Raw genomic sequence first — 18,743 nt, 5'->3', positions numbered from 1 at the left:
AAGTAATATATGCACAAAATTGTCAAACTAGTTTGACATTGCTAAATAATTGAACTTAATATTATTTTAAAATAAAATAATGTTAAATTAAATCTCATAAAATTCAGATGAAGTTCAGAAAGGGTAAAAATTCACAAAAATTCATTAGTACTATAATTAGGTGGCAAGTAGTTCAAATTCAGCCATAAGTCGGAGAATGAAATGTAGTCCTAAAACAATTGCACTAATCATCGAGATGAAATCCAAGGTACTGTCTCCAAAGAAGACTGATTAAGGAGACACAAGTCTATAGGAGAAGACAAAGTTGACAATGAAATGGATGTGTCTAGTACATTATAAGTAGCATTTGCATCAAAGGAAGATGCAAAAGGGATGTCAATAGTAATATATAGGAAGCAAAATTGAGCTTAGTAACATTAAGAAATTCGAGATCAACTTAATTATATTCATGAGCACCCGTTATACAATATGCTTCTATTAAACCATTTGAAAATCATTACAAGTAAATGTCAGGATGTTTCTTTTTACCTTTGAAGTATACATTGTATATTATCAAGTACATGTAGGGGATGACAACTTCAAACCTTGGGTATGTTAAGGTATACTTCACATCGATAAGTGTGTAAACCCAATAAGTATTTGGAGCATATAGTTGTGCTGAATTTTTTATTTGTCACATAGAAAGTGTTTGCCACCGAGCCTCTTCTTTTTTCCTTAACATTGTGTATGTGTTATTCTGCATCTTCAAGCGAAATCAAATGTGAAATCATGTTGAGAGCGAATGTTGTCTAGTGATTTCACTCGACATGGCTATAATCGTCAACCCCTTCTCTTTGTCTTGCCAATATTGATGGTTGCTTTCTGCAATGTTAATCCTTGGGATTTGTGTATGATTATGGCCATGCCATTATTAGTGGTAATTGTTTTCTACTGCCTAGCGACATAGGAATGATTGGCACAACTTTGGGGTCATCTTTATCCTATGGTGTTTTGCGGTAATTTTCAATTCTTACTATAACATACATTGGGATGTCGGGTGCACTAGCACTAGGTCCATAAATAATGTCAATTACTTCACCAAGAGCGCCGTTCACGAGACCTACTTTTGTCCAGATGTTTGTATATGCTGCCCTTGGCAAAGTAGTATGTGTTTTTCAAGCTGTTCATCGCTCACCTCTTTCTCTATTGTACTCTCTGTATTTGTGGCTGTGCTTAGTGCTACTAGATAGTTCAATTGTTTTAACCATAGTAATGTGGGGACGCCCCAACCCCCCCTTTTTGCCCCATACACTAGGGACTTGGACGCACCAGGGACTTGAGGACTCCGTTCCCCTGTCCCCAACGGTGCCACTAGATTCCACCAACTCCGTCGAGGATGAGGGGATGTCTGGGTGTTAACTATTTGCCGATTTGTCTATTTATGTTCAGTGTTTGATGTTCCAATTCAATGCAATGTTCAAGTATCTACTCTTTTACATCTTTAGATCTTTTGCAATAAATCTTTTCATAACTAGCATTTTAAGTACCATATGTATAATATATACAAGCCTCCAGCCCCTTTGTCGTCCCCAAATTAAGGACCCTCTGTTCTCCTGTCCCAGAAACTTGTCCTCTAGTTCCCTTGTCCCCACGTCCCGCAGGGTGGTCTAACTATGGTTTTAACATACTTCTATTGTGTACCTTGGCTGAGTCATTGGTTGCAAATAAGTGCATCGCGTTATCAAAATCCTCTATTTTTGCTGGTGTCATTTGTTTATTTATGTGTCTCATTAAGGCATGCCAATCTTCTTCCCTTGGTTCCGCTTGATGTATGGTCTCTAGTAACTGACAAAATTTTTCTTGCTCTTTGCTTGCGCCTTTTTGTCTAAACATTGTCTTCAAAGTGATTACCACTGTGAATTGTTTCCATATTGCTCTTTTGGTCAAATGCGCTGTGTAAATAGGCTTGTTCATCACAGGTGGTAATTGTGCGAGGTCATTGACAAGAATTATGGATACTCCTCCGAAGTACTTGTGCTGATTATGTGGAAATGCCTACCATAATTTGGTGTCAATTTTTAGAAGTAATTTTGGCCCTATGAAACTCATTTCCTCAAGTCAGATGTACCTTATGTGCTTTAGATCTTCCCAAAACTTTGTTTGTGAGTACCCCTGCAACATTGCATTTCTTTTATTGGAATCCTTAGGAATGAATGTATTGTTGATGCATGCATGTTGAATGCAGATACTCCTGTTGGCTAAAGGGTAAGCAACTGGTTTCTTCCTTTCGATAGCACAACATTCAATGCATTCCGTATGCGAGCTATCAAGTATGACTTTTCGGTACCTGTCGTGCCTTGTATGATCATGTGCTGCGGGTGGGTATTTTGACATTGACTATGGTCAGTGATAATTTAAAGTGGCGTTTCTTGTTTTGTCGACATTTCACACATTGACATTGTGAAATCTGAAATAGTGCTTCCATCTTTCCCAGATGATTTGTTTGTATTTATAAATTGCACTGCAGTGGCATGCATGTCTTTGGGTGTTGCAGTCAGATCCCATTTATTGTTTTTATCGAACTCGCATGTATCAAGCATATTAAGTTCATCTAAAATGAGTACATTTGAGGGGACCAGCTGTGAAAATAATTGCCATTCATTCATTTCTTTTGCTTCCTCACTATTTTTGCCACTGTCACTCTCCTCTCCCTAGGTGCTTTCTTTCTATGTAGTGCGACTGACATGCCATACCTGATAGCCATTTGCATTCACTTTCTTCTAGTTTGCAATTATTAAATCTCGTGTTACACCTATTTCACTTAGTATGTCTTGAAAATGCTTATACAAGAGCAGCTCGCTCTAAAAAAATACTTCAGAGTCATTTGAGCCTTCATCAGGCATGCTAAAAACTTTGGGTAAACACTAACTATGGAATGTACTTTTCCTTCTTTCCGTTTGCATTGTTTACGATTTGCTGAGTAGGTATAAGATCTTATAGACTCTAGCAATGTTACTGCCTCTAGTTCTTGAGGTTGCTTAATAAATGTCTGTATGTAGGTAGACTACACTTGGCCTTCACTGGTTGTCCATGTTATTCATTGGAACACCTTTTATTCAACATTCAAATATGTGAAAGGACTACTGCAGACAACAAGGGGTAGCTTTTGGAGCATGTGGCATGTTTCCTACTCTCCGTGTCATGCTCAACGACTATTTCTGCCATGAATTTCTGATATGCCATGAGAGCTGGTTTGTCAGGTTGTTGTGTTGCCAATATTGTACAATGTTGCCAATGTTGTGTTTGAGAGCTGGTTTGTACAATTCTCAGATATTTTCTTTGCTTTGGATGCATAGTTGGCAATGTACTTTAGAACAAGGGCTTTTGAGACAACTGGTTGACAATCTATATTTGCTCTCCATATCGCTAGCATGCTTGGGTTGTGTATGTTTTGTTGATGTTTGGTAGCTTCAGTCGGATAAAACTATATATTATATATATGTGCTCATCATATATATATATATGAGTAAAGTTTTTATTATATTAATTATCTAATTAATGAATAGACACGTCCCATGAAGGGACATGTCACTTCATGGCTTATTCAGATATTCTCATTATATATATAAGAGGTCGCTGCCATCTGGAGCAGATCCTCAAAAAAATAACATGGTACTAGAGCTTGCTCTACAAATGAGGGCAGCCATTGAGCTATGTTCTCTCTCTCTCTCTCTATATATATATATGATAGACAGGAGGCATGACTTATCAATATGGTCTCGATCTTAAAATTGATCCAATAAAAGATGACGAAATGCTCATGCCCTGTAGATATTGGAGAAGAGAATTGCTAATTTGTGAAATTCCCAGAAGCATGAACATCAAATTCAATAAAAATGGTTGATATTGAATTCTTCAAAATACAGTCACATTCTATTTAAAGGTAGCATGAATGATAAGTCCGAGAGTTTCAAGTGATATCAATGATTTACGACACAATCTAGATAACAATGACATCAACAAAGATTAGAAATACATCAATAACTTCATGCAGTCCCATCTTGTACTCTGTATAAAATCGAGTCTCCAAGAATACAAAATATTTTAGAAACTTGAAGTAATCTGATTTTTCTTGATGCCAAAATATGTAATAACCCCCAAATGAACATATAGATATAATTTTCTAATGAATGAGCTATAATAAATAAATATAATATATATTATTATGCCATATTATCTTATTAATAAAATAATAAATGAATAAATAAATAATATGATTATTATTATATTATGATATATTATTGTATTATAATATAAAAAAATAAAATAAAAGATCTTAAATAAATATCAAATTAATAAATAAAAACTTATTATTCAAATGAAGAGATACGACCATTCAGGATATCTGATATTAAGGGAAGAAGGGGAGGATATAGACAAGGAAGAAAGGAACCAAAATAATACTATCACCAGAACTATCGTGGCCATAGCAATCAGACGAAGGAAGTCCAAACAAACACGTACCCTTGATCGGATATGCATCTTTCGCTGACTAGATTCAGAGTAGCAAACAGATAGAAGGAAGTGGAATCCATTCAATAAATCATGCCTAGCATAGATGATCGAACTGAGAACAAAGATATCATATTAAGGAGGGGGAAAAAAGAAAACACCTCATGAAGATGTGACATTGAAGAATAGAAAAATCTATCTACAGAAAGGAACCATCATCGCATAACAGAAAATGACAAATCACCTTCAGATACCATGGATGTGACTTTGAAGGGAAAGGAAGAACAAATTAACGTGGGCTATACAATCAATCTACAAGAAATAATAGGGCATGGAAACAAACAAAAACATTAAGTCAAGAGTTCCAATGTGTTTGAAAATTTGGAGTGAATAGAAAATCTAATGCTGGCAGCTAGGAGGGAAATGTTACAAATAAGTTCTAGCAATAAGATCGAATGACTTATCTAAGAACCCACCATCTCTCACCAATGACAAAGAATAGGCATTGCAAACGAGTATCACAATCTATACCCAAATGAAGTCACCAGGGGTAGTAGAAGATAGAGGAAATGGAACATTGGGCAATAGACTATTAAAATGATTAAATGACCAGACAATAAGGATCGATGGATGGTGCATGAGCAGAGGATGTTCAAGATTAAAATGAGAATGTAGGAAAAGTTGTGTTTCAGCATTCATGTCATTGAAGAAGTCAATATCAAATCACAATTAATAATGGACTGTACGGATGATTATATTATTTAGAGAAAAGTAGTATCGGGTGCTTGAAGATAATATATCTATCACGGACTCCATTAGAGGAAAGAGTGATGCAGAACAAGCAATGACCACTAGGAAAGAAGCGATCACATATAAAATAAAGCCAATGGTCACAGGAAAAAAGAAGAACCAAAAAATCACAGTAATAAGAAGATGCATGACAGTAACATTAGAGAAAAAATAGGGAGAACTTGTTAGTATTTAGAAGTAGTATAAAAGAAATATTAAACAAAGTATGTTAATGCAGAATAGATAACACAATAATAGGATGACAGGGAGTTCTAACTATCAAAAGACATGAATAAGAAACATAGCAATAAGTATGATGGACTCCCAGTCAACAAAAATAAATAAGGGACAGAAACTAGGATATGACGAAAAACACATTCAAGTATCGATGGAGGATTATATGAGTAGCCCAAATCTTCTACTAAAGGAAACAACTAGTAGTTTGGGAGAAACTTGCAGAATTAATTTATGTCAGAGGAAGTAAAAATAATTTAGTAGTTCTGAAGGGATGTACAATAGCAGAATTATATATATATATATATATATATATATCAGAAATACTTGAATTATATGATTAGAGAGTTTACCAATCAAGATTATGTATGAGGTGAGAACCTTTTAATTCTTATAGAGACCAAGTTAATCTTGGTAGGGGCATCCAATTATGGATGTCAAGTTTCTCATAAGGAGAAATCACAGACTAGAGGGCATTCATTTAGAATGTCAAGTTTCATATATATATATCAGAAATACTTGAATTATATGATTAGAGAGTTTACCAATCAAGATTATGTATGAGGTGAGAACCTTTTAATTCTTATAGAGACCAAGTTAATCTTGGTAGGGGCATCCAATTATGGATGTCAAGTTTCTCATAAGGAGAAATCACAGACTAGAGGGCATTCATTTAGAATGTCAAGTTTCATATATATATATATCAGAAATACTTGAATTATATGATTAGAGAGTTTACCAATCAAGATTATGTATGAGGTGAGAACCTTTTAATTCTTTTAGAGACCAAGTTAATCTTGGTAGGGGCATCCAATTATGGATGTCAAGTTTCCCATAAGGAGAAATCACAGACTAGAGGGCATTCATTTAGAATGTCAGGTTTCTCTAAAGGAGAACTCAAGACCTAGAGGGCATTCTAAGTCGAATGTCGGATTTCCAAAATGGATTCCAAAGAGGGATCTATAGAGGATCCATTAGAGGCAATATATATTGTAGTGGTTAAACATATGCATATGTCAAAGATAAGAGACTTGGTAGAGGTGGGATCTTTACCAAGTAGTGTTATCAAAGATCCCAAAGAGGCCTAAGGGAGAGGCTGTTTCTATGACAATTACCTAATCGAGATAAAAAATCTCACTAGAGGGTTAGGTGATTAGAGAAAGTTTCTCTCCCGAAGGATTAAGAGGGGTAGCTTGGGTAGTATTTAGATTAATATTTACTTAAATTTAACATTGCTAATATGTTTTTACATACAATTTTTGATATTGTACTAACAAATGGTTGTAGGTTACAGCGTTTGAACCTAAGCGGAAAGCGGTGATATTACAAAATATAAGGAATAAATGAAGGGACTCTTAAGTGTATTTGAGAAGAGTGGTCTCCATTTATCTTTGGTCAATGAACTCATAACAAATAAATCAAAGTTCCCCAGATAACCAATACATATTATTGAATATGCACAAGGATTCTTCGATGTCTTTGGGAATTGGCTAATCTCCTTTTGTTTCATGTAAATTCTCATTCATGCACTAATTTTGACCCCAAACTCGATGGAAGTTGGAGCTCAATAAGCAGAAAGTCACGCACCATAACTAGCACATGACACAATGTGGAAGAGTTGCATGGTGTATGACCATCAAATAGGAAAGAAGTTATGGAGCGTGAGGGAATAGGAAAAGGGAGATAAAATAAGTTTAAACTTGCAATGATAAGACCACACAGATCAGATGAAGTGGGATAAACAAACTTTAGCACTCATTCCGTTGGTGGACACGGGTCTTGTCATGAATGGGTAATTCAAAATATTTAAGGATACCCTCTTCGGTGGTTATTTATGCCATGTAGGTACAAAGGGACACACTAGTAATTGTGACAATTAGATGGAGAAGATTTAAAGAGATTTAAGTGAATGATAATTCTGTGTTTGAAGAATATTACGAACAGGGTTGAGACGCCACCGCGAAAAGTCATGTAATCCAATCAAGGCATATGTAAAAGGAGATGGCTTGTAAACTTGTCCATTAACCAAATTCTTTCAAACCATTATCTACAATGACAATGGACAGTTAGATTGGTTGAAATGATGTGGAAATAAAAACAATAGAGGTAAAGTTTAGTAAAAGGATATAAGAGATTGGGAATTTAGCAATGTAACACCAAGATTTGGGGACATGAGACGACAAGATGTTTGAATGAGTTTTTGGGACGGGGGGAAAGGGGCCTTATTTTCAGGACGATGGAGGGATGGCTAGGGGACGACAAGGGGGGGATGGGGCAGGGAGGGGTGTTGTATAGTATACATATTGAACTTGAAATGGTTGTTATGAAATGATGTTTCAATAACACATAACAAATTAAAATACTTGAATGTAGCAAAATTGCAACATGAACTAGAACCATTGAACATTGAACATAGTAACATATTACATACCCAATAGTATCATTAAAAAATCAAAATTTAAATAGAATCCAAGTCCCCATTCTAGTAAGAAGATGGTTGCGAAATGGCAAAGGTGGGGGTACTTGGGTATGTGAGTACCTAGTGAGGGGACGTCTCAGGGATGGGTACTCTGAGGTTTGAGAGGGGGTGCAAGTCCTCGTGTAACACTGGAATTTAGTCATAAGGGAAAGAAAGACTATTAAATATAGTTGATATATAATCATATAGAATGGAGATCAGTTTTGACATGAGATCCTACGTACTACCATGAGAAACTATAATAGGTAAGTATGCTTTATCAATTCAAATAACATGTTTATAAAGTTATGCTGATAATGAAAGAAATTCCTAATGTTATTTTTAGGAATATGAAATGGAATAAAATTCATAATAATACTGAATATAAATAAGAATGTTATTTTAAATAATAAGAATAGGATAATAATATTGTTTTGAGAATAGAGATGATATTATTTGTTAATACTATCATCATTATTAAAAAAACTAAATATTATTATTAGTCTTGAGTAGTATAGCAGTCTCTCTCTCAATTTCAATACATATTATAAGAGCTATGTGCCTTGATCTTTTTCCTCCGAGAATGTTATTGCAGGAAGAGGGAGATTGAGATTTAGAGGGAGCATGACATTTCATTAGAGGCAACCTTGAAAGAGAGCGAGAAGATAGAAGATATGATTCAGTCAACCTCCAGTGATATTGATCATATTGATTCAGAGGGAATAAACCATGTTGTAATGGATTCTCCAATGATCAATAAATTATAGCAGTTAAGAGGACCGCGAGTCATGAATATGCCTTGTGACTATGTGATTTTAATGGGCATACCCTTTGTTTACATCATGAGCAAGTGACGACTCCCAAATGATGTCACTCATAGTTCCAAGAATCACGGCGATTCACGCGATTCACGCGATTCGGCGATTCGATTCAAGCCAAACGATTTTTTGTGAATCGGTGAATCGAATCAGCGATAAAGGGTTTATGAAATAAGTTACTCACTAAATTTCAAGGGGTTTTTTAATTTTCCGATTCATGGCCGATTCGATTCCGATTCATGGCCGATTCACGATTTGATTCGGCCTTGCCGATTTCGATCCGATTCCGATTCTTGTTACTTTGATGTCACTTGTATTGCAAAAGTTATTGAAAGGTGAAGATCTTACAATAACATAATTTTCTATTATGATGGATATCTTTCCATATCTATGCAGATCATGATAGATTATACTTTGCATGTTGGATGTTTATATGGTAAGCATTATGAGAATGCGCGTGCATATACCTTATAAACATTTTTTGAGTACATGGTGAATGTTTTGCAAATTGATGTTGTAGAGGGCCATTACACAAAGTACTTGGTGAATATCATGCTACTTGATGTTTTGGAAGGCCATTACTCACAGTACTAGGTGAATATCTTGCATCTCAACATTCTGAAAGGTCATTGCTCAAAGAGTATTTGGTGAATATGATGTATTGTGGGATACCAATACTTATGATATCAGATGTCATATCAAACATTTTTTGAGTAATTGGTGAATATCATGTATTTTGGGAGACCAATACTCTTGATATTAGATGTGATATCGAACTCTTTGAATACTTGGTGAATATTGAATGTCGATATTCTGGGAGACCAATACTCATGATATCAGATGCGATATCAAACCTTAGTTGAGTATTTGGTGAATATCATGTGTTGATATTCTAGAAGACCAATACTCTTGATATCAAATGTGATATTAAAATGATGGACTTAAAATTTGCCATTTCTAATATTACCAATGGTGTAATATCTGTCTTGTGTTTATCCTTCATAGCTAAAAGGGAGTGTTGATGCTTGGTAGTTTCAATCAGATAAAACTATATGTAATTATATATGGGATATAATTTATATATATGTGTTCATCATATAAGAGATATAAGTTTATTGTTATATGAGAGAAACATATATATAATTGAAGTTTTTATTATATGAATTATCTAATTAATGAATAGTCATGTCTTATGAAGGGACATGTCTCTTCATGGCTTACTCTCATTATATATATAAGAGGTGACTGCCATTTGGAAAATACATACCAAACATTATGGTAGTGCTTAGTACATTTGGAGCAGATCATCAGAAAAATAACACGTCCAACCTGTCATCATTTCTTGCTCATTTATATTTTTAAATCCCCTCATCATCATAGGATAAGGTGGAGACATGTTCTTTCCAAGGTGCTTTGTATAGGCACTTTCTCTTTTGCTTAAGGAGACAAAAGTTTATAGGAGAAGACAGAGTTGACAATGGATGGATGTGTATAGTAAATTATAATTATCTATTTGTTGTAGTAGTTTGAGATGGAGATGCAACTTAATTGAGATCACATTCATTAAGAATTCATCATCCTAATAGTTATTGCATTATCAAGTATCCTGAGAAGAACTGCAATTTTAGATCAATTGATTTTTTAATCTAATATTGTTGAGTAGAGACAGTATGATGCAATCAAGGGTAAGGAGCCAGTTGAATGGCAGCCTTTCCCTTGTTTGAGTTTAACATAGATTTTACTGCTTTTATAATTAGAAAATATGCAGAATGCTCTTGTAAAGGGTTGCTGTGAATATTTGTGCAAAGTAAAAAGTGCTCATGCAGATTTATTTGTTGATTTTTACGTGTGCTGTCTACACAGATTTTCACTTTACTTTTATTTTGCAGAGGAAATGGTGGCAGGCCTCACAAAGGTATCATGGAAACGGGTTGATGTCAGTTTTCATACAAGCAAACAGAGATTTGATGCTCATAGTACCATTCAGGTAAGAACATCCTGCTTTATTTTTCAAAACATGTGTGCCTTGGTGGTCAGTTACATGGGATAAATTAAATAATTTGTTTCGCATGGCTGCTTGTCCTGTAGAATAATATGACATGTCTATTATAGTGAAGGGATTCACGTGTACTGTAAATCATTTACTTTGGAGCTACAGATTATAGGTTCTCATTTTGTTTTCAATAAAAAGTTCAATGAAGGTCCAGTTTGATTCTTAAGGGAAAAGGACTGTTGCATTGTTAAGATCTGAAGTCTCATTCTGTATTTACTTTCTACATTGTGATCATGTTGATACTTGGAAAAAAAATCCCTGAAACAAGAAGTATTGTAAATGCACTTGTGAAAGTGTAAAAAGTCTTCAAATTAATTTCAGGGTTCATGCATCAAGTAAGAAGAATTACACACCAGACTCAAACAGCCAGGATAACTTACCAAACCAAAAACAACCTTTCACAAAACAGTCTCAAGATGTAAAAAGTCTTCAAATTAATTTCAGGGTTCATGCATCTAGTAAGAAGAGTTACACACCAGACACAAAGAGCCAGGATAACCTACCAAACCAAAAACAACCTTTCACAAAACAGTATCAAGAAATGAACACTAGATTATACAATAAATACAAGATACAATGAGTAAACTTAGCTAATAAAGTGTGAATAGTTCATAGACGGGAGGTAGCTAGTTAGTAAATGTTGTTCATGCAAATAACTCCCTTAATTGCAACTTAGGGAGGTAGCTACAAATGTAAACATGTAAAGATGGGTTTTAGCAACAAAGCTTTGTTAGGTACCCATGTACAAAATATCTCTCACAGATAGAGAAATGGAGAAAAGTGTGCTGGGGAAAGCCACTTTCCAAATAAGAGAAAACATACAAACAAACATGTACAAGTGATGGAAGGACTCAACATGACCCCCAAGGATGACATCCATCATAGATATAGAATCAATGCCCCCCCCATAGGAGAGGAAAACAGTTTTTTATCTCCCCACAAAAAAGTAGCTCTTGTGCCAATGGTGAATGCTTAAAGATGAATTTTTGAACTTTCTCAATTTTTTCAAAGAACATTTATCCTTTTTGGAAGAAAGGAATCCAATGAAGCTTGAGTGTGATGTCCCCAATATTATTAAACATATAAATTTAATAATGATTGGCCCCGTCATTAATCTTATCATCTCTTGGGCCCTTTTATTATTTGTTTAGCTTGTTGGTCAAGTGAACATCATTTGTATTCTTTCGAGACGCTTCCTTGAAGCCATATAAAAGACCGAGTCTGTTGTAGTTGTAGATATGAGAACTTTGATATTTATCCCCTATAGTGAATTTGAGTTAGGGTTCTATTGTATGCCATTTCAGAGGTGAAAGATCCTCCATATTTGGTAGGTGGGAGTCATGCTATTTTGCCTTCGTTTTGAAATCATGGTGATTTGAGATTTTGAAGTGCTTAATTTGTGTCACTAGTATCTGACTTAGCATACAATGTTCAATATTTTTCCATACTGTGTCAATCTGATCTTGCGTACTTTTTCATAAAATACTTTAATCGTGTGACAATATTGCTACCATTCCAAGGTGACAAAATAATCTAATTGTTCCTGCACAGATGAGAACCCATGTTCGATATGGTTCCCTACAATTACAAGGAGACAAAACAATCTAATTTGTGGGAAGACAGTCGTATGCATGTTCTAGGATGCTTGTCTGTCATTGTACAACAATACTATTCCATTGGTGGCAACTTGATTGGGACGTACAAACACCGTATGGTAGTTACAAAACACTGTATGGTCACTCCAATATTACTGTACGACCTCTCTTCCCATACCGTACGACTAGTTCACCTACACTATACACCCAATTTTTGATATCGTACAACCACTACTTGCCTTCAAAACTAACTCTAAACCATATGCTTTAGGAGTAGGTCAAGACACGCGGGTTTCTCAGTGGTCCTGAACATTACAATGGTATAAGAGATGGTGATTCTGCAAACTTGTTGAGTTGTGGATGCATAAGGTCCTCAAAATACACCAGAAGGAGATCGTTTTGCCGACACAATGGGGGAACCCCAGGATCTTGCCACATAAGTCATGATAGTATTGAAGGAACTAACCAAAAGTTAAACTTAGCTCATCAAAACTATGGTTAGAGGGGAACAACGACAAAAGCTAATGGAAGATTATTTGCAACAGTTGGCGTTGACAAATTGAGATCCCAATAGTCGGAGTGATAATTCCGTGATTGGGAGGTCAATCCCTAATGCTCACACTCTTAACCATTGATGCCAACATTTTCACAAGAGATTGCACCTTGCATAGAACAAGAGCCCACTTTCCAAGAGTTGCAAGAATAGTTGAATCAATACTTGAGGAACGCGAGTCTTGAGGGAGATATATCCGTGAGGGATTATGTTGAGTTGAACAGAATAGTTAGGAGGGAAAGGTTGAGGCTATCACAATGATGATATAAAATAAAAGGTTGGCAAGATTAATTTGTCATCCTTTGATGGGACGGGAGCAACCTCGACCTTGGCTTGGGTACATAAAGCATATACCTATTTCCAAGTCAACTTGATGCCTGAAGATGAGGCCATAAAATTGTAGCACTTCACTTGGAAGGAGTCACACAAGTGGTGGCATTATGGAATGGTCACTCTCGACCATGATCAAGTGACTTTGTACGCCGAGTTCATGGAGGAGCCGATCAATTGCTTTGACGGGAAGGATCCATAACTTAATTTTTAAGGAGCTGGCACGATTGAAGCAATTTGGATTAGTCGACAATTGCATTATAATATTCTAGAGGCTGTCTGTGTTGGTAACAAATATCTTAGAGAGGCAATCGATTGTGTTTTTCATGGATAGATTGATGGATCCTTTGAAAGGTTGGGTGAAGGGATTCAACCCCATCACAGTCATTGAAGCAATTAAGAAGACACATGACGTGATGACATCCTCCTCCTCTTCCTCTAGGAGTTATTCACATCCCAAGCTACCTATCGCTCTAAAGGGAATAAGATAACAAACCCAAGCGAAGGAAACCATGATTGGTTAAGGCCACCAATCAAGGGCTCAAGAGAGGAAAGATTTGTTTGAACTGTAAGGAGCCATGGGAACCAAGGCATCGATGCTTGGGCAAAGGAAAAATCCATTACACGGAGGTGATATCCGACAACAAGGAGCATGAGGAACTTGAAACCAAAGAAGGTCAACAAGCTTCCAAGGAGGTTAACATAAACTGTGCTATGTTGGTACGACAAGGAGGCACCACCACAACACTTACTAGCACTCCGAGGTGCACTATATTATGAGGACGAGATACACTCCAAGGACAACAGGTCATAATCATGCTCAACAGTTGGGCCACAGTCAACTTCATCAACTCGTCACATGTGAACCAAAAGGGTTTGCATACAGAGTTGCACCAAGGGTTCAAAGTCAAGGTGGAAGGAGGAAACCTCTTGTCATGTACTCATCTGATTTTGCAACTAAGCATTACTATGGGGAAGCACACTGTAACAAATGATTTCTTTGTGTTAAATATGGATGACATGGAGGTTATATTTGGCATATAGTGGATGAAAACTCTTGATGGGTACACTTAGAGCTTCAAGAGGATGAAGTTCTCCTTTGAAGTGGATGGCAAAAGGGTTGTGTTGAGGAGAGTGTCAAACGGCGACTCGAAGGAAATCTTAGCATGATGAATGAAGCCAATTGTTAGACACGATGATATTGTTTGGGCGACACACTACTTGGTTTTTACAAAGCCTATTCAGGGGCAGCAAACTTACTATTAGGATGGTGAGCTTCAAATAGTGTTGTATAAGTATAGCATGATTTTCTCTAACATTCCATCGGGTATACCTCGACACCATGGCTTTGAGCACATCATTGAGTTGGAAGGAACCAAGCACGTCATCACTGCACTCTACCGCCATCCTAAGAAGTTCGAGGATGAGATAGAGAAGATGATCCAAGAACTCCTTGACGAAGGATGGATTTGGCCCAATTCTAGCGCCTTTACATCATCTCTAGTGCTAGTAAAGAAGAAGGATGCATCCCTCTAGATTTGAGTGGACTATTGTGTGATGAACAAGAAGACCATAAAAAACAGGAACCCCATCCCTAGGATTGATGAGTACGTGCAAGGAAAGGATTCTGTCTTTGTCATCATAGTGTAGATTGTTTGACCAAGTAAGCTCATTTCTTTGCCATCTCCAGAAGCCATGCAACTCTCAAGTGGCTGAGTTGTTCTGTCGTGAGGTATATTGCTTGCATGGTCTTCTGCAAAACATAGTGAATGATAGGGATAGCCGTTTTCTTTGCACCTTTTGGATGGAGTTATTTCGGATGGTCGGAATGGAGCTATCGTGAAGCAAGATCTATCACTTGCAGATGGATAGACAAACTAAGATTGTGAACAAATGACTGGAGGGGTATCTAAGGAACTATATTTCAGCACAACAAAAAGTGTGGATTCATTGGATACATCTAAGAGAGTAGTGTTACAACACTACCTATCACATATCGATAGGTATGGCGCCCTTCAAAGCATTGTATGGTTATGAACCTTTGTCATTAGTGGATTTGACTCTAGGCGACAAGTGTGCACTGAGGTCGAAAGATTAGGTACAGGAGATCCCTCAAGAATAACCTACAAAGGGCTCAAAACCAATAAGAGATGTATGTCGACTGACAGTAGACTGAGCAAAATTTTGATGTTGGTGATCTGGTATACATTCGGCTTCAACCATAGAGGCAATCCTCAATCAAGGCATGTGGTAAGGAGAAGTCAAGGCCGTGCTTATACGAACTCTACTGAGTGGTTCAAAGGGTAGGTGAAGATGCCTACGACTTGGAATTTCCTAAGGTGAGTTCAATTCACAATGTTTTTCATGTGTCATGTTTGAATTAGGCTGAAGGAATTGCTTATTATTGACGAAGAAGGGAAATTAATTCTTAAGCAGGCTGAGATCATCAACATCTGAGAGAAGAGACTGAGGTTTTGCACCATCAAGGAATTTCTTGTGCGATGAAAGTATTTTCCGCTCACAAGTGAAATGATTTTGGAGCACTCAGGCTTGCAATTGCTTGAGGACAAGCAATTTTGGGATCAAAAGGACTCTGATGTCCCCGATATCATTAATTTAATAATGATTGGCCTTGTTATTAATTTTATTATCACTTGGGCCCTTTTATATTTATTTGTTTAGCATGTTGGCCGAGTTAGCATCATTTGTAATCCTTCGTGATGTTTCACATGAAGTCACCACGGATATTGTCATGTGGTTTTGTCATGACATCCATCATGAAACATATCAAAGAATAAGGTTTTACCCTCAAACTTATCTCTCATAGATAAGAATGTATTACAAGGGCTTGCACTTGGAACTTCTTCACGAAGAAACATTAACCTTATGACTTCTAATATCAACTTTTCTGACCTCTTAGAACAAAGTTCTCTTCAATGAAGCATCAAACTCCCTTTGAATATGTTATCATCCTTTTAACTACCTAGCAGCAAGTCATGTCATGTTTCCCTAGTTCAAGAGGTATCTTGATAGCATAAGGTCTTTTGACTGTAGCATATTTTCTATTTGCTCCCTCTCTTAGTTCAAGGCTGCCTCTAATGAACTGTCAGACTCCCTCTCATAATCTCAATCATCAAGGATATTCACTTCAAGAGACTCACATTATCCAACCTAATCATCAAATGATTAATGAATCATAAATCACAACTTCTTTGGAGCTACTATCATAAGATTGATTCTGCACAATATTTGGTAGCATGCCTAATGTTCCAATCTTCTTCCCTGCAAGAATATCCCAGAGAAAACAAAAAAGATCAAGGAAAATAGCTTCTTATAGTACACATAGAAATACAAATAAGATAGAGACTAAATACTCAAGGAGATAAATACTTAAATCTACACACTGACTTCCTTGATACAAATTTCTCCAATTAGCAAATGCATTCATATAAGCATTTGTCAAACAAGGGGAATGGTACATTGAATCATATTCCCCTACACAATGTAATATTCCCACTTATATCGAGTCATTTAAAGCTTTCTTGGCATCCTTGAGACAAATAACAAGGCAAATAAGTCTTATAGTAATAAAATCACTTATAATAATTATTCTCAATAATATATATATATATATATATATATATATATATATATATATATATATATATATATATATATATATATATATATATATATATATTGGTAAGCGTTTTTTTTTTATTGGAGCAATCAACCAATGTGGTCACATTAATGGGGACCCCATCCTGTGGAATTTGTGGCTACTGAGGCATTGATGCCTCCTAGATACATCTCTATCTATAACGCCTTATTGCATACCTTATCTTTCCAAGACTAGGTGGCTGTCGAGGCAACGGTGCCTCCTAGATACACATGTATTTCTTATGCTCCTTATCTCTCCATGCCTAAACCACCTTATGCCTCCCTCCTCACATGCTAGTGGCAACTCCTTATCTCGCCATATCTCCCGAGCTTACTGGACCCAAGTGTTGGAGAGCACCAGCCATCAAACCGTCTTGCATTGAGCTGGGAATTGTCGAGAGGGCCGAGCCATCACCAAACACCAGAAATTGTACGCTGCCAACACAAACACCAGCCACCAAATACGGGCAGCATCTAGCAGGTCAAAGTCTGTGGCAGGTCCTGCGTTTTGAACTGTGAACACCCCTATCATTAAGGGTTTGCAACCACCGTTGCGCTATGAGCTCATGCTCCTCAATAATAATCATATTATTATTACAAGAACATTAGAAATTCTATCCTATACTTAATTCATAATGCATTAATTATATTCCAATAACCAATGTAGTTACTATAATAGTTTACAATTGTAAATCTTGGCAATAAAGAAAAGAACATTAAATTCGAACCTTTAATGATGGTTGGCCATCAAATCCTATGAGTTTAAGAGTCCGATGAAGGATAGATTTCATTTTCATTACTTATCCTTTTCTTTTCAATATCTATTTTCTACTCCTTTTATTATGTCCCTTGAATTATTCATATGTAACATATCTCTTACCTTGTAAGACACTTAAAACAATACATTCCTTAATAACATTAAATGTAATGCATTATATATACTCACCTGTAAGGCGTCGGTACCTAATATATTGTTATTTATAACATGTGATCGCTATTGATTTGATGGCCCTCTTTGTAGGATAGCCCCTATCACCAAGGTCTCAACACATCAATGTTGATTACTCTATATTTACCTTTCTATACTCCCACTTATCTTAGAAGGCCTCTTTATAATAAATCTGTTGTATTTGACCTTCTTCGGTGGTATCCACAAGGAGAGATTATAGGAGATAGAACCATTGCAGTCCACAGCACAGTCAACATGGGTTCATTTTCAATCTACAACAGTGACATATGATTTGAGAACTTGATTGTAGACTGAAAGAGGTGTGACATGGAGGTTCAAGCTACAGGTATTCACTATTGATTGTCAACTTTTGACTGCATTCACAATGCGAGATTGCTCAAGTATTGTGAACTAAGTTAGTGTTGCAGAAGTCATTCTAAGCAGCAATAAAACATTTGCAACTTGCATTGTTAAGCATGAAATTTGACATTACAGAAGGGCCATGCCAAGTGCTAGTCAACCTTGCCAAGCCCATGTACTCCATAGCTCAAATGGGCTGCTTAATTCATTGCTAAATACTTAATCCATTTAGCGGTCGAGCACTGCTCGAGACCATAACCCTTGCAACACATTTGTATGATCCCTATCCAATCTGCACTTGGCTAGTGGACACGAAGCCTTTGATCTACTTATAGCTAGCTCTGCCACATTTCCAATCCTATATAGGGCTTGCTTAGGTCTAAGGATATAACTTCTCCAAGTCTACAGTGGCTCAACATCAAGCCTGCATCTCGCCATTTGGCATTTTGCCAT

The 18,743-nt window shown here is 36.4% G+C and overlaps 1 protein-coding gene across 2 annotated transcripts in view; it reads left to right on the top strand.

The window, feature by feature from the left end:
- LOC149551073 (lipid droplet phospholipase 1-like) overlaps positions 1 to 18,743 on the top strand; it is a 78,422-nt gene that overhangs the window by 45,527 nt on the left and 14,152 nt on the right. For both annotated transcript variants that reach the window (XM_089786654.1, XM_089786655.1), the window contains exon 9: positions 10,680 to 10,777. In XM_089786654.1, coding sequence (XP_089642780.1) covers positions 10,680 to 10,777 — 98 coding nt within the window. The remainder of the gene's footprint in view (positions 1 to 10,679; positions 10,778 to 18,743) is intronic.

The sequence above is a fragment of the Cupressus sempervirens genome, chromosome 6 (assembly GCF_028749045.1).
Source record: "Cupressus sempervirens isolate cs-2001-9-10 chromosome 6, ASM2874904v1, whole genome shotgun sequence".
NCBI classification, from domain to species: Eukaryota; Viridiplantae; Streptophyta; class Pinopsida; order Cupressales; family Cupressaceae; genus Cupressus; species Cupressus sempervirens.
The sequence above is the reverse complement of the archived record's forward strand: the minus strand, read 5'-3'. Positions and strand labels throughout refer to the sequence as shown.